A 20,069-nucleotide genomic window follows, 5' to 3' on the forward strand; every position below is an offset into this window, starting at 1 on the left:
TTACTTCAGATACTCGTATAATATCCCATAGCCAAGAAATCATCTTACCACAACATGACTGTCTTTCACCTCGTAATTTTCCTACCACCCTCGAGGGCAATCGTGACTTCCAGCCACAAGTCTGTATCTCCTCTGCTCCTCCACCGCGCTGTTCCGCTGTACCACTCCCTCAAACTCCGGAACCCAACCTCTCGGTACAGCGATATCTAGTCTTTTCCAACTACGACTGGATGCCAGTTCCTCCCATGGTGCAATCCAATCACATTCTTCGTGGCCTACCCACTGCATCGGGTTCCCAGAATGATGGCACAATCCAGCTATTGAGAATCGAAGATCTTTCGCGTTTTTAAGCTCACAGAGCAGAATCCTGAAGACTTTGCCATAAAAAGACTTGAACCAGGGATCTATATGAGGAGGCCGCTTGATGATGCGGTAGATATCGATCTCAACAGACAGCGATACGATGAGTGCCAAATGGTCCCGCGGCATGACGCACGACAGGCGGAAGAGCTGATCGATACCATGGGTGAAAACAAATGTATTAGAGGTGTAAAGTACTGGGAGGGTTTCCAGGTATCTGTAGATCAATGAGCGATTATGCATGGTTAGACTCGGCATTAAGATACTCACGCTCTCCGACAACATTTTAGCCAATTCACCGCGTCTAGTTTATACTCGAAGCCCTCCTTTACCCAGGAGCGTGAGGCAAGTTTTAGCATTGCCTCTTCGGCGCCAGCGTACTCAGGACACTGGAACGTTTTGTCGAGGCAGTTTTCTGCATCGTCACACACTCGATGCCACCATTTCCATTGTCCTTGTTGGGGGTTGAAGTCAAAATCGAGATGAATTCGGCGGTTCCCAAAGGCGAAGAGATATATTAGATTGCGAACCTCGGGTGGAAGACGTGAAAAGAATGAACTTTGACTCTGCAGGTGAATTTCTACGGGTGATGAGCTATTATGGTGTCTGTTGTCACTTAATATAGACAACACGGAGCAGTAGTCTGGTGGGAGAGTTGGGAGGTGTTTGGAATCAGTAGGACACCCATTAACACGACAAGTAGCGTTGTCGACGCCGACCGATTCTAGGACTGCTCGAGACCAGTTAGGGATGCTGTTGATTGAGGCTGATGCCGGAGCTGGAGTTGGAGCGCGATCTGGTATTGATAACGACGAAGGCCTTGGTGACTCTGGGTCTCGGTTTTTACGGTTGAAAAGTCTATGGAAGAATTGGGCTGCCGCCATCTCTCGTTGTATCTATGCCTGACTGCTTCTTGGGAAAGTAGGCATGAAGGTGGATTTACTTCTTACCCCTCTGAAGACGAGGCTGAGGTTGAAGCGATGCACGTCCCAGCCTGTATCTGTTGATGATCGCCAGCCACGTTACCCCAGACTAACCTTGTTTGGAACAATAGAACTCAATTCTGGTGGAAGTCTTGGCTGTCTGGGGTTTAGTAAGCCCTATTTGGACACACACCCTGAAACCGGTTCAGTTTTTATGTGTTTTGAAACAACCTCCCCCTTTGAAAAAAGTCATTTGGTATGACGAAGAAAAAGCTAAAAGAGGGTTAGGCGAGGAGGGTGCGCAGGGAAAAAGAAACAAACTGAGTACGATGCACTGAGAAATGCTGACACAGAGTGTTTTCCGAGACCTACTAGTAATTCGTCCCCATCATCGCGTAAGTGACGGGCTCCGTTGTTTAGGTATAGTACTGCCATTCCTGATATTGGACTGTTAGGGTACGTCTTTCGTTGCTAACCTGGTCAAAATCCAACTTCTGGCTCGACGAGTGCGTTGGTACAGAGGACAAGACGGCGTAGGACCTGATGCACAAGCGATTAATAATTCTCAGACAGTAACACCGGGGGTCAGATGCTCCGTCCTGTGGAGTCCACGGCCATTGGAAATGAGGGCAATAAGTCCAAAAGCACGCCACTGAGGGGTGTTGGCTTCTCACTCAAGTCCGGCTGCCCATGAAGTACAGGAGAAGACGGAGCCGAATACGGCTCAAGCTAAGCTATTTCGTAACTCTAACTGAAATAAAGGTGTTCTTTGGACTCCACTTTAACGGACACCAACCACTAATGAATATTCATTACCCCCATTTTTCCTCAGACCGGAATATATCGGCAAGGGAGAAATCATTCCATTAGCAACAAAATTCAGTATGAATAATAATAATTTGGTAATGAATTCAAAGACCTGCCAATAAGACTCAACTGTTAGGTAAGGATCGAGACCCCACGGGGTCAACATCTAACCTGATTGGCATATCGGTAAGCAAGGTTAAGCTTATTTGGACATGAATTTCTATAGTTTTGGACCTCCGTTTGGAGTCATTTGGAGTTTGCTAATATGAATCCAATTTACATCGCAATTTCGGGCCAAAATCTGTTACCCTTAGCGCAATTCTCAATAACCGCCCCAACCAAAAGGTGGAGTCGGTGCGAGTGTATATAACAGGAGTCTTCTCTCCCAATTCCCCAGGTAACTCCTGACATTCAACCTTGTATCAGTTCTGAGCATAACCCTAGAGCAAAAATGGCCCGCAGCATCCACATTGCCGTCCTTGACGTTGATATCCCCCCTCGCAAACTTTATGAATCTCACGGCCTATGCAGCGCTCACTTTCGTAACATCCTCCAAGAGACTGCCTCACGTCTGAACGAGACCTCCCTAGCCCACGATGGCCCCATCGACATATCAGTGACTCCTTATGACATTCGCGGAGGACACTACCCTGACCTGCGCAAGCTAAGAGGCCATCCTGACCACCTTGTATACCCCGATACCTCTCAAATCGATGCCGTCTTGATCACTGGCGGCGCACCCGGTGTATACGAAATGGACATGTCTCCCTGGATGCAACGCCTGCAGACCTTTCTCAAGACAGTCTTTGAACAATACCCAGAGGTCCGAATCTTGGGTACCTGCTTTGGACATCAGCTCATCGGACACGCTCTGATGAGAAACCCGGCAGATACTGAGAGAGATGTCTATGTTGAGAAATGCCCCCTCGGGAGAGAAGTGGGTATATACACCGTTCAGTTGGAGAAAGACTTCGTCCAGGCTTTCCCACTGGCCTTGGGCCACCTGCCACAGGAACAGCTGAGAATCCAAATGTTCCATGGCGATCGTGTAATGGCGTTTAAGAAGGGGCTTGCTAGCACGCTTGATGAGAAGGCTTCTCTGCCTGCGCCGTGGATTAATGTCGGAAGCACACCTATCTGTCCTATCCAAGGACTGTATTACCCTGGAAGGGTTCTGTCCGTCCAAGGCCATTATGAGTTGGACGCGTTCGGCATGCAGAACATGTGCTTGGAGTTCGCACCGACCTTCGGATGGAAGGATTCGAAGCTTGCATTGTTCCTGGAGCAAGTTGGTCCACACGTGGCGGAGCGACAAGACGATGCGAGGTCCTTTGCTACCGCTGTTGTGTGTTTTTTGGCGGGTATGGAGAAGCTTCAGGTTGGAGAATAGGGCAAATGTATGTACAGGTTTTGTTTAAGACTGACCAATCTATCTTCTATTCAGCGTGTACCTCCTACTTTGCTTCATATTTCAGAGTTGAAATGGTTCATTAAACTCTCATGTGTTTCGTCGCGGCATTCTTGAACTAGTTCATCGGAAGCGGGAGCTTGTTGCTTTCTTTCCTTTCCTTGCCTTTTCTTTCAGTTTTTCCCTTTCTTTTCTCGCTTCCTTTTTTTCTTTTCGTGTTTTGTTTTTGTTGTCATACCCTTGCATCTACCCCCTTACAAAATCATCTTGGCGTTTAGCATTATAACTATTTATTGAGCAATTACGATAGACCATTTCCAAATTAACGTATGTCCTGAATTACAATATAATAGAGGAATATGTGTAAAAGGAACGAAATGAAAACATACTACAGAAACGTCATCCACCAACCCCCCTCCTTCAACCCCTAGCACCTACCATTCTCCAACCCGTTGAATCCCAGGCAACAACCTTAGTAGTAGAGAGGATTTTCCGGATCCGTCAAGTCAAACACAACACTAGAATGCGGCTTTGCACCACCCCTCGCCGGAAACTCCTTATTGAAATCAATCGACCGGTTGAAGCTCAAGCTACCATCCTCGTTCAAGTCGATGTACAGCGCCTTGAAATCAGCTGGGGTGTTGATCAACCCTATCTCACCTGTCTGCACGAAGTAATCTGTCACGACGAGATGCTTCTGGTCAGGCGTCACCTTGACATAGTGCGGGCCAACAGTTGGCTGATCCTCATCAGGGTCATCGAGACGCTTGACGTGGCTTAGATCGCTGATGTCCAGGGCGGCGATGTGGTTTGCTGTGGTGAGCGTGAGGTAGATGAAGCGGCCGTCTTGGGTGATATCCGTGCTGTTGGAAATATGGTTAGTGGGTTTGCAAAAGTTTGTATTGTGTTCAAAGGAGGACGTACTAGATTGCGGTTGTATCGCGAGCCTTGGGGCCTAGGTCATAGAGAAGTTCTGCTCTACCGGGCTTGCCATGGGCATCTTTCTGTCCGGGGTAGATGATCCAGACTTGGCCGAGGTGGACTGCGGTGGCGAGAGCAGCGCCGTCGGGGTTCCCTGGGATGAACTTGACATCTTGAATACCGCCGCCCTGCATCTTAATTAGCGACCAGGAAAGCAAAGGATGAGGTTTGTGTGGAAAGGACGCACATCGGGGATGGTAATGGTGTTGAGAATCTTCTTAGTGTCCAAATCCCACAGTCTAAGGGTATTCGCACGGCGGATTCCCGTGCTAGGTTTCAAGATACTGATGGGCTCAACAAAGTCCGAAGTGAGAATGAATTTTCTCTCCCAGTCGATGCTCAGGCCATGGGGAGAGAATTGCTCTCCGAGAATGTTGAGCGTTCCCTCCACGTCTTCGGGCCATTCATGGATGATGTTGAAGTCCGCGTCGGTCTCAACCAGACGTCCTGGCGCTGTGCCAACCGCAGAGCCCATGTAGGTAATGTAGAATCCACCTTCTGGTTTTGCGCGGATCTCATCTGCAATGGATGAGAGGAGGGCACGGTTGCTTTTCTTGAACGTGGGTCGGTAGGGGTTGGTGGTGTCGAAGTAGAAAGCCGTATCCTGATGCATTGTGAGGACGGGCATGATGGGAGGATGTACTGTGCGAGCTTACCTGGGTTTTCAACAGCGACAAGAGACCACCACCAACCAGGGTCTTGCCGTCAAGAGATGGTCCAAGGTGATGTGGGTCATTGCCGCTGGACGGGACATCCGTTACCCAGAGAAGAGTGCCGAAAGTGTCCTGTGCCTATGTTAGCTGTGTCCAAATTCTATGACATTAAAGAGAATGCTTACATCGTCAAGACTGTACGTAGCAAGGAAGTCTAGGAGTTGCATCAGATACTGTACAGAGCCCAACTGTCGGTATATACATACCCTTATGGAACTTGTCTCCGGAGCCAGTCCAAAAGTAGCCAATTTTCTTTGGCTTGATATCACTCGGGGTGAACGGTGGGCTCTCCAGAGGAGGGGTTGGTACTTGCAGGATGGGCAAAGGAGGGGCATTCTCAGTGAGAGGCTCAGTCACTCCTGGAATAAGTGGAATCAGGGGAGGCAAGGAAAGACATTTTCCGAGTGAGGCCAAAGAGACCGCGTAGATGAGAGATGACTTCATCTCGATAAAGATCTTCAGTAGGAGCTTATATCGAATGTTCAATGAAAGACTAGGGTGGGGATGGAAGGAAAGCTGATTTAGTTCATGAGAAGATTTGAGCAAGATACTTCTTTATATATTCGTCTCCCTTTCCCTCTTTTCCTACTATCACACTGAAGATGCTATCCCGCGTTGACTCATGGTCAATTGGATCTCCCACATACGACATCTTCACACAGGAGCACGCAAGTTTTGGTGGGAAATTATAATCCTCGAGAGTATTTGGAATACTGCAAAGAAAGCTAAGCAGGAAGGACATGCTCCGCGGCCTGTTGAGTCCGGCCATCAGTGTTTGAATCTTGGCATCTACAATAACGAGGACAGTAATTATCGCGCACCAATGAAGGTATGCTTGAGCATAAACAGCACTTATAAATCACGCCTCACATGCTACTTGATGTCGTGATCAGGTACAGATAGGTCAGTATGCAAGTGGATGCAGGGTACATGGTCTACTCAGGAGCCCAGGTCGGGCTATGCAGGGGCGACCAGTTCGTCAGCCAACTCATCTAAAAGATGCACCCAATGGACGAAGATTCAGTCAGGAATTCAGGCCATGCTGATTGCGAATACGAGTGTGAATATGAGCATTTGATCGTGTCGACCTGTAAAGGCGAACTGATTCAGGCCTTTATGTCTGCAAAGCGACGATCTCCTTGAACCTTAGTCCAGGAACTGTCATATCATTTCCAATATCACGCCACTTACTAATCTATCAATTGCCGAACCAACAGGGGTCTATTAAAGTTAAAAGGGCCTGGGAGAGCTTGTTGTGTTTTTGTCTTGTCATTGTCTGGTTCTGGCACCTCTCTGGGTTTCTCAGTTACAGAAACCTACTTAGACGAACCAAATCTCATCCAAAAGCTTGAATACCAAGAGACACAGGATAGGTTATTATTGTCTAACAAGTTCTCCCAGATCTGCGATCATTCTGTGATTGAGAAGTGGGCAGGCCAAATTCTTCCTATGCATGCCAAGACCATGAGAAGAGGCCCCATTCCATATAGGGTTATTTGACTGCCGATATCAATAGGGCAAGAAAGGGATTTACGAGCCAAAGGTATGTACCAAACCTGCACTAGACGTTAAATTAAGTTTCAGTAGCCAAGCGGAGAGTTCCTGGTGCCAGGTTGGAGCTTTTGCAAAGTCCCCAGCGTACAGCGGGGGACCCTGGATTTCATCACAATGCCAAGCATGTCGTTATACATCGGGAATGCTGATCTGCGCCGCTAGGGATTTGTCCACTACGCTTGTAGTAAGATAGTGCTTAGACCGTGAATGGCCTCATTTAAAGCAAATCATTGCGAATGTTTATTGAACTCTGTTGTTCCAGCGAATGTGGGATGGCTGGATACCACCACCGGGGTTTACATATCAAATTCGTCAATGGAGAGAATATGTCGTGATTATGAATTCTCGAGATGGGCCAGGGGATACAAAAGTATTTAGCTGGTAAATGTATCGTCATGTAGGACCCATCGTTACTCACCAATCTCCCCTTTGGCGAATTTATTTGTGGTTACAAATTTCGCATCCAAGGATCTCCTCCACCATGAAGGCCGCGAGCCTCGCATTCATCAGCATTCTGCCGACCGTTCTCGGGGCAGTCGTCCATGACAAGCGTTCCGGCTTTAAGGACGGCCAACCCATCAGTGACAACGGCAAAGGAGCGCCTCTCTTAGGTAAGACTAGGAGTCCCCAAGTTCATTAAAGCTGCCCTTCATGAGCAATCCTCACACACTGAATTACAGGCGGCACAAACAAGGCACTGGACCTCCAAAACCCCGATAACCTTGGCCAACCTACTACCGACAACGGCTTCGTCCCTAACCTCAAATGGAGCTTTTCAGACTCCAAAACGAGGCTCTTCCCGGGTGGCTGGGTACGCGAGCAAGTCATCCAGGATCTGCCGCAGAGCCATGATATCTCTGGTGCGCAACAGCATCTGAAGAAAGGTGCTATTCGGGAGCTTCATTGGCATCGTGTTGTGAGTGGCATTCTTTGCCTTCTTCATTTACGAAGAACAGACTTGTCTAACAATATATTTCTCCAGGCAGAATGGGGCTTCCTATACTCTGGCTCTCTTCTGCTCTCTGGCGTAGACGAGAATGGCCAGTTCACGACCGAAAAGCTTGAAGAAGGCGACATCTGGTATTTCCCTAAAGGTGTTGCGCACAATGTGCAAGGCCTGGATGATGAGAACGAATACCTTCTAGTCTTTGACGATGGCGACTTTGAGAAAGTCGGGTGAGTATTATTTCACTCCGCCAGAAGACCTCATACTGACAAAGATTTAAGGACAACTTTCATGGTAGATGACTGGATAACCCACACACCGCGCGATATCCTCGCGAAGAACTTCGGCGTCAACCCCTCAGTCTTCGATAAAGTGCCCGAGAAATTCCCTTACATTCTCAACGGCACGGTTAGCGAAGAGGCGAACGAGACCCCCAAAGGCACATTGACTGGTAACAGTTCCTATGTGTATCACACATATAAGCATCCCTCTGAGCCGGTGCCCGGCAGTGGTGGTACCTTTAGGAAAATTGACTCGAAGAACTTCCCCGTGAGTACGACTATTGCTGCAGCATTGGTGGAGCTTGAACCCAAGGGATTGCGGGAGTTGCACTGGCATCCGAATGTGAGTTGTCCCCTCGATCAGAAGTCTAGTTCGGTTACTAAATGTATGTATAGGCGGAGGAATGGCTGTATTTCCACAAGGGTAATGCTCGTGCTACTGTGTTCTTGGGTGACTCGAAGGCTCGCACTTTCGATTTTACCGCCGGTGACACCGCCGTTTTCCCTGATAATAGTGGTGAGTAATCAGTACCCATTCTACGTACTATATGAAACTAAGTTTTGATAACAGGGCATTACATTGAGAATACTTCCGAGACTGAGAAGCTGGTGTGGATCGAGATTTACAAGAGTGACCGTGTGGCTGATATCTCGTTGGCGCAATGGCTTGCCCTCATTCCTGCCGATATCGTGGCTACTACCTTGAAGGTCGATATTGAAGTCGTTAAGCAGATCAAGAAGGAGAAGCAGGTTTTGGTACAAGGCAAATAGTCTGAACCTTGCTCCGTTTGGCCACCTGTGAACTGGGTGGAAGTTGGCGAGGCGGTGTCGTGAACGCTTTCCTATTCACTTCTGGATATATCCTAATCTACATGACTCTGTCTCGAGTCATTGTATAGATTAATATCTGCAATATAGTTGTTTAATAATTTTTCAAACACAGAGAGCGCAGGCGTAACTTTCACCATTATATGGTCGACTTTCAGTCGTCCCTACCTTATGCAACGACCCCGTTGACTGATCAAACCATCACGAGACTGGCCCCCGTAATAACATTCATTAATACCAGGACCATATCGTCAGTCCTCCCAAATAGAGACATGCTTAATGTCCGCCCCCTCCAAGAAGTCCTTTATCTGAGTAAATTCCTTGAACCCATCCGACTCTGCGAATGCAAAATGGTCTTTCACCTCTCCCCAACCACTGAAGAGCACAAACTCCTCCTTTTCCATACCATCATCCTTCCTATCCTTGGGTTCCACCCGAACTCCACCTTTCAATGCCCTCGGAGCAATATACGCCTCCAAGTGCATCTTAGTCTCTTCGAACCTGTTCAGGAACGCTTCCTTCTCACCAGTCCGCAGGAAATAACGCCCGATAGCGATCACAGGGGCATCAACTATCGGTACCTCTCCTGACCTCCCGGTAGACAATCCAAACACACCCAGCTCAATAGGGTCAATGTCAATATGAATCATGTACACAAGATCTAACTTCTCCTTGAGAGAAGCAAGTAAGGACTGGTTTGTAGAGCTGGGTATCCAATCGTCCATGTGAGCCGAGACTGAACTCCAGCCTCCAAGAAGGTAGATGTACGATGGGTCTTCGACCTGGGTGAACAGATAAGTAGGGTACTTGGAGTAGGAGGCCTGGGCCTTTGCGGCTGATGATAGCTCCCTTCTAATGGCTTCTCGGTCCGTTGATGGTTTTAGGTGAAAAAGAGCTAGCTCCGTGATTGGGCTTGGGGTTTTTGTTGAGGTCATGTTTGTTATGAGGTTATTTATGGTTGCTTCGGTGGGGATAGTGGGGTCAGAATGTGCAATTGAACAAGATGCTCGGTGGAAACGAAGTTCGTATTGGGATTGTATGGGAGCTTCTGGGTTCGGCAGATTGATTTATAGAGTAAGTCTCCGTGTCCGCGTCACCTCTGTGGCCTAGCTTGAGGGGGTTGATCTACTAGGCGTTTAGGTTGAATCTACCCAAGGCAACGCTCTACGAGGCCGAAATATGCTGAAGTTGGATCCGAGATGGCAATTACCTACCATGATAATATATTTAGTGCAGATCATTGATTGATCAAAGCATGATGTAAATGGAAAGGTTTTAAATATATACTTAGACAGTGTGTAGAACAGAGGAGTTCTCTACCAAGCCCTGTACCTGATCTTACACCAAGAGCTTGAACTTACAATATAAAAACATGATCATATTCAAAGACGTTTGAATGAGGACCTGAGAAATTTGAACATCGCTCAGGTCTCTGGCACCTGCAGTGTCACCTGTGGGAAAATGTTGTTGAGCCGGGAGGGGCCGGGATGTGGACGGAGATAAACTGTCGTTGCACCGAAGAGTGCCGAGTTTCACCGCTTTCCAGATTGACTCCCAGAGACATATGTAACCTGATTGGAAGCAGATGACGTATCTTAAAAGCGGCGTGGGACAGCGTGGGACGGCATGGAACGGCGCTATCCCCAAGGAGGAAGCGATGTTTCCCGATATGGAAGTGGCATGCTCTGTCACAGCAGGCGGTGACGGGCGGCATGGCGACGGCCCGCTACTGTATCAACGGATACTCGGAGTTGGTGATAAGGAATATCAAATTGACGTGATTGACTGGGTGAGTCTGCTGACCTGATGAGACGGCTACGGCACCTGGCAGGGGTTCAAAATTTCCATTCTTGCGATGAAACAACTACCTCGCTAGAGCGCAGTAAACTCCGCCGTATACCCTTCACCCGCCATGGGCCTTGACGTGAATAGCTGCTCTACGCCGCAACATAAGCCCGAAGAAGAGGTTGTTATTATTGGCTGCCGTAAATCGGAGCTCGCCCTTGTCCAAACTCGTTCGATCATATTTAAGCTGGGCCACACGCTCGACCCCTCTGCCAACTTTCAAATTGCCACAGGCAGTGTCGTTGGCGATGCCGATAAACAGACATCCTTTGCGGTCCTTTCCAAGCTGACAGGTGGCTCAGATATTGGTAAAAGCCTATGGACAAATGACCTGGAATTGGACTTGGTGGCCGGCAAGGTCCACTGTCTGGTCCACAGTTTAAAGGACATGCCGACAACGCTACCACCGCATTGTCTTCTGGGAGCGGTCCCCGAGCGTGAGGACTGTTCCGATGCTGTTTGTATGCGGCCCGATTTGAAGTTCACATCCATCGATCAATTACCACCCGGTTCCATAGTGGGAACCAGCTCTTCCAGGAGGAAAGCTCTAGTTCGGCGGATTTGGCCTCATTTGGAGGTGGTAGAATGTCGCGGCAACGTGTAAGTGACACGTATCTTTTTCTCCACCGTTTCTTGCTACTACGCAACGCAACCACTGTCCGCGCAAAAAGCTTGATCCTAATACGGCGCCATTGTATATATTAGAGATACTCGCCTTGCTAAGCTTGACGCACCTTCTTCCCCGTTTTCATGCATTCTCTTGGCGACCGCAGGACTGTTACGTCTGGGACTCGGTCATCGAATCACGCATCGACTTGATACTAGTATATTCCCTTATGCAGTAGGTCAGGGCGCCCTCGGGGTTGAGATTAGCACGAACCGTCCGGATATACTCGAGCTGGTCCGCCATGTCGACCATAAGCCGTCGAGGTGGCGCGGGTTGGCGGAGAGAGCGATGCTTCGAAGTCTCCAGGGAGGATGCTCGTCACCAATCGGCGTGCGGTCTTCTATGGAGCCCCTGAAAGAAGAAAACAGGTTGATAGAGGGCACAAAACGAGGCCGTGATGGTAGCGGCGGCCACCTTAGCTTGCACGCCATGGTGCTGCATATAGAAGGAACATCGGAGATTGTTGCTGAGGATGCGGCTACTGTTCAATGCGACGAAGAAGCAGAGCAACTTGGCGTCTCAGTCGCGAACATGCTTCTTCGCAAGGGGGCCCGGAGCCTAATTCCAAAACAACTCTAGTTTCAACTTTTTACCCTGGAACGCATAAACAAAGAAAAGAACCAGCCTCAGATACCGTCCTTACAAAAGCATGACTGACATAGAATTAGCTCCTTGCAGACTTTACAAAGATGTACCGTAGAACTGTTTCACTTTCAGGTGCAATATAATTACTTCGCGAGACCATCTTTCAATTTCGATTTCAACCAGCTCTTTCTACTAGCAGCCGTGAGGTTCCATAGCTCTCGCGGGTCTAGGTCTGCGCTCACCGCGGACTATAAGAAGATGAGCTTTTGATTTAGCCAAAAGAAGGGAAAAAAAAAAAAAAAAAGGAACGATGGAAGCAACAAGCAGGTGTGTTCAACCCAGGTCTAAGCAGATATACATACGAGATACATCGTGTAAGCTTGGAGCACGGCAAAATTGCAAGAGATGAGGAACTCGACGCGTGCTAGAGCCAACTCGCAGCCGGATCTATACCTGGAGCGGAGGATCGACTGCTCCATGGCGAATGTTTGGACGCATTCTTCCTCTGTCATGGACATGATAGCAGCAGTAAGGACAGCAAAGAGCAGAACGGTGGCGCTCTCAGAAGCGTGACCAGGGCCCCTAGCCGCTTCGGCCAGCATTGTGCTGGTCGACGCCAGGTGGAGAATCATGGTGATAGGTTGGACATTGCGAAGGTATATTGGCCACAGCTTAGCGAAATGCTGCGGTGGCGGGTAAAGGCTGTCGATACTAGCCGCTGTCGTCCTGGGTAGTATGTTCAAAGCTAACACACTTGCATTATTGACTCCATGCTCACATCTTATTGCGCCGCTGTCGTTAGCAGGGTCGATTTGGATTGTTGCTGCTGCCTTGTTCAGAGGAGTCGTGGTTGTCGTCTCAGCGTAGGGATATTGCTGGCTGTGGACATGGCGGACATCTAACTGGCCGCTAGAGACGGAGATCGGAGTCGGTGGCTGGGGCTGATGCATAGCGGAGGAGCCATTCATGCCTTCCACATCCACACCCAAGCTCCTAAGCCTTTCCTCGTAGAGTCCGAGCCGAGCAAGCAGATTATCGTTTAATGTAGAGGTTGAGGTTGCGGCGGATGCCCCCGGGGAGGATCTGGTTGACGTCTTGGTTGTGTTTCTTCTTCGGCGCCTCTCCGTTTTTGGAGTGGGAAACTCACAGGCTACATCTAGCTTGCTACACCGTGAACAAGGATTCAACCGGTCACAGCGCAGTTTGTGTCGAGCACACCACAGACATGACAGAGGTTGCAACCCGTTGCTAAGCGGCGATGAAGCGGTGAGCTCCATAGCTGTATACGGGACTCTACATCGACGATAATGTGGGCGCGAGTCTTATATGGAAATGAGTAGATTTCAGCATATGTAGTTAATATGACTGCACAGTGATGAAAACAACCAGCTGTTGAAATCTAGCCCTATCTTCATTGTACAATGGGAAAATATCGGAATGGGGGTCAACAATGAGGCTATAAGTAAGATGTGTAACGTGATCATGGTCCTATAGCGTTGTCAGCTGTTATTACATGTCTGATGGGTTAAATCTACTACCTAGGCTTCCCACTTCCTACTTTAGTGAGAGAATATTCATCTGTGTTGCAATTCTCATAGGCTCGGGTTCACATTGGGCCCCTACGGAACTGAGAAGACAATGCCCGCCCGCATCCTTCCAAGTCCCAAGTACGACTAGTCCAGGATCGGAGTAACTATTAACTAGGTACTCTATAGTAGTATTCACACCCACAGGCTAATCCACGTCTGGCCCGTCGCAGTACTTTTCAATCAGGAATCCAGACCTTGTCTCTCCGTGTCGGTGGCTTGCATACCAGCCTCGATATCTTCCAGATTCTCGACTCTGTACACGCCTTTGGGTTGGAATACCGCCAGGGAGGGTTTGATAATGAGCGGGAACTCGGCGTGATTCTCACGTACAATGCGAACGGCCTGCTCAAAGGTCGACGCCCGATACGTCGCGCAATGTACCGTCGAGTTTGTGGTACGATCAACCTAACAACACTCTGAGCTGCTGCAACAGCCTGGGAAAGGCCTTCAAGCGCAAGCCGAAACCCCTTTGCCGTTCCAAAGTGTTGGGAGTCGACTGTTTGCTGCTGGTGGGCATCTGACCCCTCGAAGATGAGGCAAGTTTCATCTGCATTCTTAGGCCAGGAAAACGTAGAGGACGCAGTCACCTTTTGGAAAACCAGATCGATTGAATGCCGGGGAATGGCATTCGATACCGTGCTGGCAGTATTATTCACCTAGTGTTTACAAAAGAATCGCGCTGCAAGGTTCCAACGTGTTAGCGACGTTTATTGTAGAAATTCCGTAGAGAAGAAATCTTGCCTTTCGATTCATTCTGCCCTTTTACAGCAATTATGCCCAGCATCCTGAAGCCACATTCGAATTAACCACCGATCAAAAAAAAAAAAAAAAAAAAAAAAAAAAAAAAAAAAAAAAAAAAAAAAAAAAAAAAAAAAAAAAATAAAATCTTTCTCAGAATTGTTTAGAGTCTTTGTCTTAAGTGTCTCTTCACCCCTTGTGGTCTGAAGATAGCTTCCCGCATTGGAAGTGGCAGCGGCTTTGGCGGTCCCTGACTTTTCTCCTCCCATTCAGAAAAGAATATACTCAAAATATTAAAAAAACATACAAAAGTAATAGCAGTACAGAGTATAGTATATAATAGAATATAAAATAGCGGAATATCCAGAGAATAGAAGAGCAAGTAGACAGCCTACGGACTATCTCTTGCCGGACCAGAACAGAAGTGCATAATATAATAAGCCAATAATAGACCATGCCTCTTTTCAAATCCTCTAGAGCGAATCACCTTTTCTTTCCAATCAACCAACCAGCCTGGAGGCCACGGAAAGTCAGTTGCGTTTCATTGTCGGGTGTTTTTCGAAACACAAGGTTCAATAGGCTATTCGGGAACAAGCCACCGTCGAGTCGAGAACAACACTGTCTGTGTCTAGAACGTTGGGATACCGTGGAATGTTAAAACGTAAGGACTAACTACCTTATACCTGCTGTATTTGTCGTTCCAAGCCAAGCATCCTCTGACAAATGAACATCCTCCGTCTCGGGTATCAATCTCATGACCTCCTTCACTTGCTTGCAGCCGGATATTCCAAAGGCTATTCCTGAAATCTACCCAAGATATAAATACGAGATCATGAGACGAAGACATCCCAAACTCCAAATAGTATCTCCAAACCTGCAGAAATACATAACCTAATTACTGCCTAATTCACTTAACCACCAAAGACCCTTACTGAAAATGTCCACCACAACCCTCCCCCAAACAATGCGGGCCCTCCTCCAACCCAGCATCCAAGAAACCCGTCTCATCCAAACCACTCTGGGCATGCCAATCCCGGACCTCAACGCCAATGAGCACCTGATTCGCGTCCACTGCGTCTCCCCCTGCGCAAACGAACTCAACTGGCTAAAATACTTCCCCCCGCCGAAGCCCCGGACTCAAATCCCCTGCTACGACATCGCCGGCACAGTAGTCAAATCGCCCGAGAATTCCCCTTTCTCTGTTGGAGACGAGGTTTACGCTCGAACCAATTATCTCCGACCCGGTTGTGCCAGCGACTACGCTATCGCCGTCACCGATGAACTGGCGCATCGACCGAAGAACCTAAGCTGGGCGGAGTCGACTGCCGTCCCGCTTTCGGCGCAAACGGCTTGGCAGGCTTTATTCGTTCAGAGCGGAATTGGGGCCTTTGACAGTGACGAGTGGAAGGGGAAGAGGGTTCTTGTTACTGCTGCTTCTGGGGGAGTGGGGATCTGGGTTACCCAGATTGCGAGGCTGGTTGGTGCGACGGTTGTCGGGACGTGTGGATCGAGGAATGTGGATTTCGTGAAGGGATTAGGGGCGAGTGAGGTTATTGATTATCGCAAGACAGATTTACGAGCGTGGGCACAGGAGCCGGGGAGCATGGTTGATGTGGTTGTTGATTGTGTTGGGGGGAGGTCGCTGGCGGATGCGTGGTGGTGTGTGAAGGATAGGGGTGTTTTGGTTAGCATCTTCCAGCCCCCGGAGCAGGTTCGACCAGAGGGGTTGAAGGAGAAGCGTGTTAAGAGTTTGTTCTTTGTGATGGAGCCAAAGAGGGAGCATCTTGAGGCTATTACGAAGCTTGTTGAGGCCGGGAAGTGTCGGCCAGCTGTGGATAGTATTTGGCCTTTGGAGCTTTTTCAGGAGGCTTTTGCGAGGTTGGATGGGGGACATGCTAGGGGGAAGATCATTTTGGATTTGACTCTTAATCAGTGAGGTTAGTTTGGTGCCCGAGTGTGATGTGACTATGATGAATGGCGACATGTATGCACCACGAATTGTTCTTTTTGTCGGGAGCTAATTTGATATACATATTGGATTTGGATATCTTACCGTAACTGTGCCAAATGGTGCTTTTTTCACGTAGGTAACATGCTGATGGAATGGATAACTATATGAGCCTGTGAACAATATCCAGGGCCCGGGATGGCTCGCGAATATCACTGGGTATGTTGGACAGCCAGTTGAATGTTTTTGGCTAGGGTAACAAGGCTAGGGATTCCTTGTGTGTTGTGTCCGTAACTTGGTATATAAGAAGATTCCAATCTTTTATCAAACTATTCGAAAGGCCTCATCTCTGTTCTACCGCAGAGACAGGAAATCTCGTTGTGTGAGACCTTGTTATACAGTGCTCTGCAAACAGTCGATCCTTCTAATATGGAACCAAGGACAGATAGTCAAAGCAATTTGTGCAGCTTGATATCCCCGTGCGCTGAATAGTACCAGAGAAGCAAGAGTGGGTGATCAAGCAAACCATCTGCTTTTAAACCCATTTAGTACTAGTAGTATGGACCAGTGGAGACAAGAAGAGGCGATAAGATAAGAATTTGGGATTTTCAAAATGTCATGAAATTCAAATGTGAAATTCAAATTTGACATTTATGAAATACCACAGCATTATGAATCGATATCATTCAATACTGGCATTTTGGGTGAAATTGACCATGTTTATCCAGTATTCCAGCAAAATATTCAAGAAAATGGCACGTTGAATGGTGACGAAATGTGATTGAAATGTCAAAAAGTCAAAATGCCAAGAATTTCATGAATTTCAGCATTGAGTTGGAAAGTTATGCATCACATGCACCATGACTAAGCAGATGCATAAGGAATAAATCTCACATTGGTTCCCTGGTTGCGATCTTCAATTGTGATTCAGCTGCCGGGAAACAGGACTCGCATTTCTAGGATTAGGCGACAAGGATACTTCATATCATCTTGGGCGCTCTAATTGAAGATTAATATAGTATTTGTCTAGATTTAAGCACTGGTCCTGTGGTAGCATTATGCATTGCATCGCCATTGCTTCATAGACACCCCCCGCATTATAATGTCTACCGATCCCTTCCCCTCCATTCTGGTGAGTCCAGAAGAATTTCACAATGTTAGAGGATCTACGACACGCCGCATCATTCCGGTAGCGGCAGGGCGTGAGGCACTGCGCTCGTCCTACGAGAAACAGCATATACCAGGCTCAGTGTAAGTCTAGTTGTCACCCCACATACCCTACCGTGTCTAAAGAAAGGAACAGGCTCTTTGATATGGATGTGATAGCAGACAATGCGTCACCATACCCCCAGATGCTTCCCACAGCAAGCCACTTCGCCCACTGCATGGGATCAATGGGTATAAAACCGGACGACATCCTGGTCGTCTACGACGCAGTGGAGATAGGCATGTACAGCGCACCACGCGTAGCATGGGCCTGTCGCCTCTTCGGGCATAAGTCGGTACATGTCTTGAATAATTTCCGTCTGTATACGGAACAAGGATATCCTGTTGAGGAAGGAAAGATGTCGCTGCTTCCGGAAACCGTTTACCCTGTTCACGAACCAGCTGCGAGCCAAGTGATCGCATTTGAGGAATTGCGGGACATAATTTTGCACCAAGCAGGGAATTATCATATCATAGATGCCAGAATCCCAGGCCGGTTTTCGGGTACGCAAGAAGAAGCGGATACCACTCTCCGATCGGGGCATATGCCTTCTGCGATCAATATTCCGTTGGCAGCGATGTTGGACGCGGAGTCGAAGGCATTTTTGCCCCTGTCAGAACTGAAGGAGCTCTTTGAGAAGGCGGGTATTAGTGCCAGTACGCCGGTTATCTTGACTTGCAATTCAGGAGTGACTGCTGCCGCATTGGATCTCTCATTGCAGGTGACCGGTCATGAGATGGAACGAAGGGTGTACGATGGGAGTTGGATGGAATGGACAAGGAGGGCGGAAAGTGGCTTGGTAGTCAGGGACTGAATTCTACTTCCTCTGTACATGCTTGTTCACACGTTCTAGCCGTTTGTTCCCCTGATATTTTGAGAGCAACGTGAGAGGAACCGAACTCTAGATGGCGCTGTCTGCTCAAATGACGAGCCCTTTGTTCATGTAAATATCTTGATAATACTACTTGATCATCTATGGTACCCCACCGTCTTGGGACGACAAGAACAATCATAAGTTTCGTGTTATTTGTCACATTACTAGGTTATGATTTACCCTAAGACGAGAGACATTGAACAGGATCAAGTTAAGGTTACACGCTGCCTAGCCAAGTCTCTATACAAGGGGGGTATTTGACCCGCTGGACGTGCTCCCAAGTGTCCGAGGATATCATAAAAAAGATTGATCGGTCACTCACATCCAGTGGTTATATGTGTATCTGTGGAATATTCGCATGCAAGAGACTAGTGTCGGGGGCTGGAGCCCGACGTTGACGATAGGGCCAATTATATCAATGTCCGGCTCAGTGGTGGCAGGCCTAACGCTGTGTTGCCAGCCAATTACATTCAACCTAGTACTTAATATCGGCAAATTACGTTTTGGTTAAAGTCCGACGGATATTATATGCATGTTCGTCGTTGTGCTGCAAGGAGCGAAAGAATAAGATTAAAAGCAGCACGCCGTCCTCAAATCTTGCCCTCGCTTTTCAATTACCAAATACATTTATAGATTTCAAGGCGGAGAACAACTTGGCTTTCACAATGACAGCATTCAGTCCTCTGCTACCACCGTTTACCGTGTCAAAAGAGTCGACAGGCTCTCGGGGAATACTTCAGCCCCCGCGAATCCGGCCCTTGACATCGGTAGCAGTTCGCGACAATTTAACCCTTTCGACATGGCTTCTTCTGGGCGGACTTCTACAAGGCCTGGCCGTCATGGTCTTCGGCACCTATGCCCTCATCCCTACAATGCTAATCCTCCTATACCGCACAACCGACCACTTACTGATGGCTGCCAACATCACCCGAAACCGCTACATTGGCGGCGTCATCCAGACAAAATTCTCCGCGCAAGCGCCCAATACTGACGGCACCTTCGGAAAGGAACTCGCCTCTGAGTCGATTGTGGTCTTCCACCTAGGGGCCCGCTCAAACCACCCCCTTGGTCTTCTCGCCCCAGGCTTCCCCGAGCTCAATCGACAAGTCATCGCGATGAATCGTGAGATGAACTCCAATCCTGTCAAGTACGGCCTCCTCGGCAGCTCGGCCTGGATTAAGCAGGATGACTCTGCGGGTAATGACGTTATGTCAATCTACTATCTCCGAGATTACGACGCGTTGCATCGGTTTGCGCATGGCTCGCTCCATGTGGAGGGCATGAGGTGGTGGACGGAGATCGTGAAGGACCATCCGCATATTGCGATTTATCATGAGACGTATATTGTGCCGAAGGGGAAATGGGAGAATATCTATATTAATTCGAAGCCGACGGGATTGGGGGACACATGGTTCCCTGTTGCTGAGGAGGGGAAGGGGGAGGGTAGTGTGTCGCGGTTTGTGAGACCAATTGTTGATGCGAGACATCCCGCTTTGAGATCTGCTTCTAGGAGGCTGGCAATGCGTCAGCTGGAGGGGAGCGAGGAGGCAGAGGACGAGCTGTACGATAGGACATGGTAGTCGAAGGGGTGGTGAGGTTGGTAACTATCAACTGGTCTTTTTGTCTTTTGAGTCTGCAATTTGTAGGATAAAGCGTATTTGATGTGAGCGTTTTCGTGTCATATATATAGTGTCTTTGACCTGGTTGGGATCCAGCAATGTGTAAGCATCATCGCTTATAAGTTCCTATATCCACTAGCCCACTAGCCCACTAATAGGCCTCGTAGACCAAGGCCACTCTTCCTCACCATCACAT

At 48.3% G+C, this 20,069-nt stretch overlaps 10 protein-coding genes across 10 annotated transcripts; 6 read left to right on the plus strand and 4 right to left on the minus strand.

Moving 5' to 3' along the window:
* Positions 1-81: 81 nt before the first annotated feature.
* Positions 82-1,244, minus strand: BDV37DRAFT_282314 (uncharacterized protein; the record flags this gene model as incomplete). Its single annotated transcript, XM_032087015.1, has 2 exons — positions 82-577; positions 631-1,244. The coding sequence occupies 2 exons, from the start codon at positions 1,242-1,244 to the stop codon at positions 82-84; spliced, it is 1,110 nt and encodes a 369-aa protein (XP_031942397.1).
* A 1,140-nt stretch (positions 1,245-2,384) lies between these two features.
* BDV37DRAFT_101886 (type 1 glutamine amidotransferase) lies at positions 2,385-3,749 on the plus strand. Its single transcript, XM_032078194.1, has one exon. The coding sequence runs from the start codon at positions 2,542-2,544 to the stop codon at positions 3,478-3,480; it is 939 nt and encodes a 312-aa protein (XP_031942398.1). The 5' UTR covers positions 2,385-2,541; the 3' UTR covers positions 3,481-3,749.
* A 42-nt stretch (positions 3,750-3,791) lies between these two features.
* Positions 3,792-5,636, minus strand: BDV37DRAFT_293463 (uncharacterized protein; the record flags this gene model as incomplete). The annotated part of the gene is made up of 6 exons (XM_032089423.1): positions 3,792-4,361; positions 4,423-4,607; positions 4,667-5,083; positions 5,136-5,264; positions 5,318-5,346; positions 5,399-5,636. The coding sequence occupies 6 exons, from the start codon at positions 5,634-5,636 to the stop codon at positions 3,971-3,973; spliced, it is 1,389 nt and encodes a 462-aa protein (XP_031942399.1). The 3' UTR covers positions 3,792-3,970.
* A 1,591-nt stretch (positions 5,637-7,227) lies between these two features.
* BDV37DRAFT_271034 (RmlC-like cupin domain-containing protein) lies at positions 7,228-8,744 on the plus strand (the record flags this gene model as incomplete). Its single annotated transcript, XM_032084657.1, has 6 exons — positions 7,228-7,357; positions 7,427-7,662; positions 7,729-7,922; positions 7,974-8,316; positions 8,370-8,490; positions 8,533-8,744. 6 exons carry the CDS (start codon positions 7,228-7,230, stop codon positions 8,742-8,744), a joined length of 1,236 nt encoding a protein of 411 aa, XP_031942400.1.
* Positions 8,745-8,915: 171 nt separating this feature from the next.
* BDV37DRAFT_101905 (uncharacterized protein) lies at positions 8,916-9,819 on the minus strand. The gene has a single exon (XM_032078196.1). The coding sequence runs from the start codon at positions 9,734-9,736 to the stop codon at positions 9,053-9,055; it is 684 nt and encodes a 227-aa protein (XP_031942401.1). The 5' UTR covers positions 9,737-9,819; the 3' UTR covers positions 8,916-9,052.
* Positions 9,820-10,614: 795 nt separating this feature from the next.
* Positions 10,615-12,067, plus strand: BDV37DRAFT_101907 (porphobilinogen deaminase). The gene is made up of 2 exons (XM_032078197.1): positions 10,615-11,246; positions 11,352-12,067. Exons 1-2 carry the CDS (start codon positions 10,714-10,716, stop codon positions 11,890-11,892), a joined length of 1,074 nt encoding a protein of 357 aa, XP_031942402.1. The 5' UTR covers positions 10,615-10,713; the 3' UTR covers positions 11,893-12,067.
* Positions 12,068-13,293, minus strand: BDV37DRAFT_101908 (uncharacterized protein). The gene has a single exon (XM_032078198.1). It carries the CDS (start codon positions 13,173-13,175, stop codon positions 12,243-12,245), a length of 933 nt encoding a protein of 310 aa, XP_031942403.1. The 5' UTR covers positions 13,176-13,293; the 3' UTR covers positions 12,068-12,242.
* A 1,832-nt stretch (positions 13,294-15,125) lies between these two features.
* BDV37DRAFT_246341 (NADP-dependent oxidoreductase) lies at positions 15,126-16,205 on the plus strand. Its single transcript, XM_032081748.1, has one exon. It carries the CDS (start codon positions 15,163-15,165, stop codon positions 16,159-16,161), a length of 999 nt encoding a protein of 332 aa, XP_031942404.1. The 5' UTR covers positions 15,126-15,162; the 3' UTR covers positions 16,162-16,205.
* Positions 16,206-17,275: 1,070 nt separating this feature from the next.
* On the plus strand, positions 17,276-18,194 carry BDV37DRAFT_282322 (sulfurtransferase; the record flags this gene model as incomplete). The annotated part of the gene is made up of 2 exons (XM_032087016.1): positions 17,276-17,424; positions 17,477-18,194. 2 exons carry the CDS (start codon positions 17,276-17,278, stop codon positions 18,192-18,194), a joined length of 867 nt encoding a protein of 288 aa, XP_031942405.1.
* Positions 18,195-18,850: 656 nt separating this feature from the next.
* On the plus strand, positions 18,851-19,976 carry fmaE (monooxygenase fmaE). Its single transcript, XM_032089424.1, has one exon. It carries the CDS (start codon positions 18,920-18,922, stop codon positions 19,832-19,834), a length of 915 nt encoding a protein of 304 aa, XP_031942406.1. The 5' UTR covers positions 18,851-18,919; the 3' UTR covers positions 19,835-19,976.
* Positions 19,977-20,069: the final 93 nt, after the last annotated feature.

The sequence above is a fragment of the Aspergillus pseudonomiae genome (genome assembly GCF_009193645.1).
Source record: "Aspergillus pseudonomiae strain CBS 119388 unplaced genomic scaffold BDV37scaffold_26, whole genome shotgun sequence".
In the NCBI taxonomy this organism is placed as follows: Eukaryota; Fungi; Ascomycota; class Eurotiomycetes; order Eurotiales; family Aspergillaceae; genus Aspergillus; species Aspergillus pseudonomiae.

Excerpts from the sequence above, each read along its gene's own strand:
- BDV37DRAFT_101886 (XM_032078194.1), top strand. The coding sequence starts at position 2,542 with ATGGCCCGCAGCATCCACATTGCCGTCCTTGACGTTGATATCCCCCCT.
- BDV37DRAFT_101905 (XM_032078196.1), bottom strand. The coding sequence starts at position 9,736 with ATGACCTCAACAAAAACCCCAAGCCCAATCACGGAGCTAGCTCTTTTT.
- fmaE (XM_032089424.1), top strand. The coding sequence starts at position 18,920 with ATGACAGCATTCAGTCCTCTGCTACCACCGTTTACCGTGTCAAAAGAG.
- BDV37DRAFT_246341 (XM_032081748.1), top strand. The coding sequence starts at position 15,163 with ATGTCCACCACAACCCTCCCCCAAACAATGCGGGCCCTCCTCCAACCC.
- BDV37DRAFT_101908 (XM_032078198.1), bottom strand. The coding sequence starts at position 13,175 with ATGGAGCTCACCGCTTCATCGCCGCTTAGCAACGGGTTGCAACCTCTG.
- BDV37DRAFT_101907 (XM_032078197.1), top strand. The coding sequence starts at position 10,714 with ATGGGCCTTGACGTGAATAGCTGCTCTACGCCGCAACATAAGCCCGAA. Across the intron at positions 11,247-11,351 it reads GTAGAATGTCGCGGCAACGT|AGATACTCGCCTTGCTAAGC; the intron begins GTAAGTGACACG and ends TGTATATATTAG.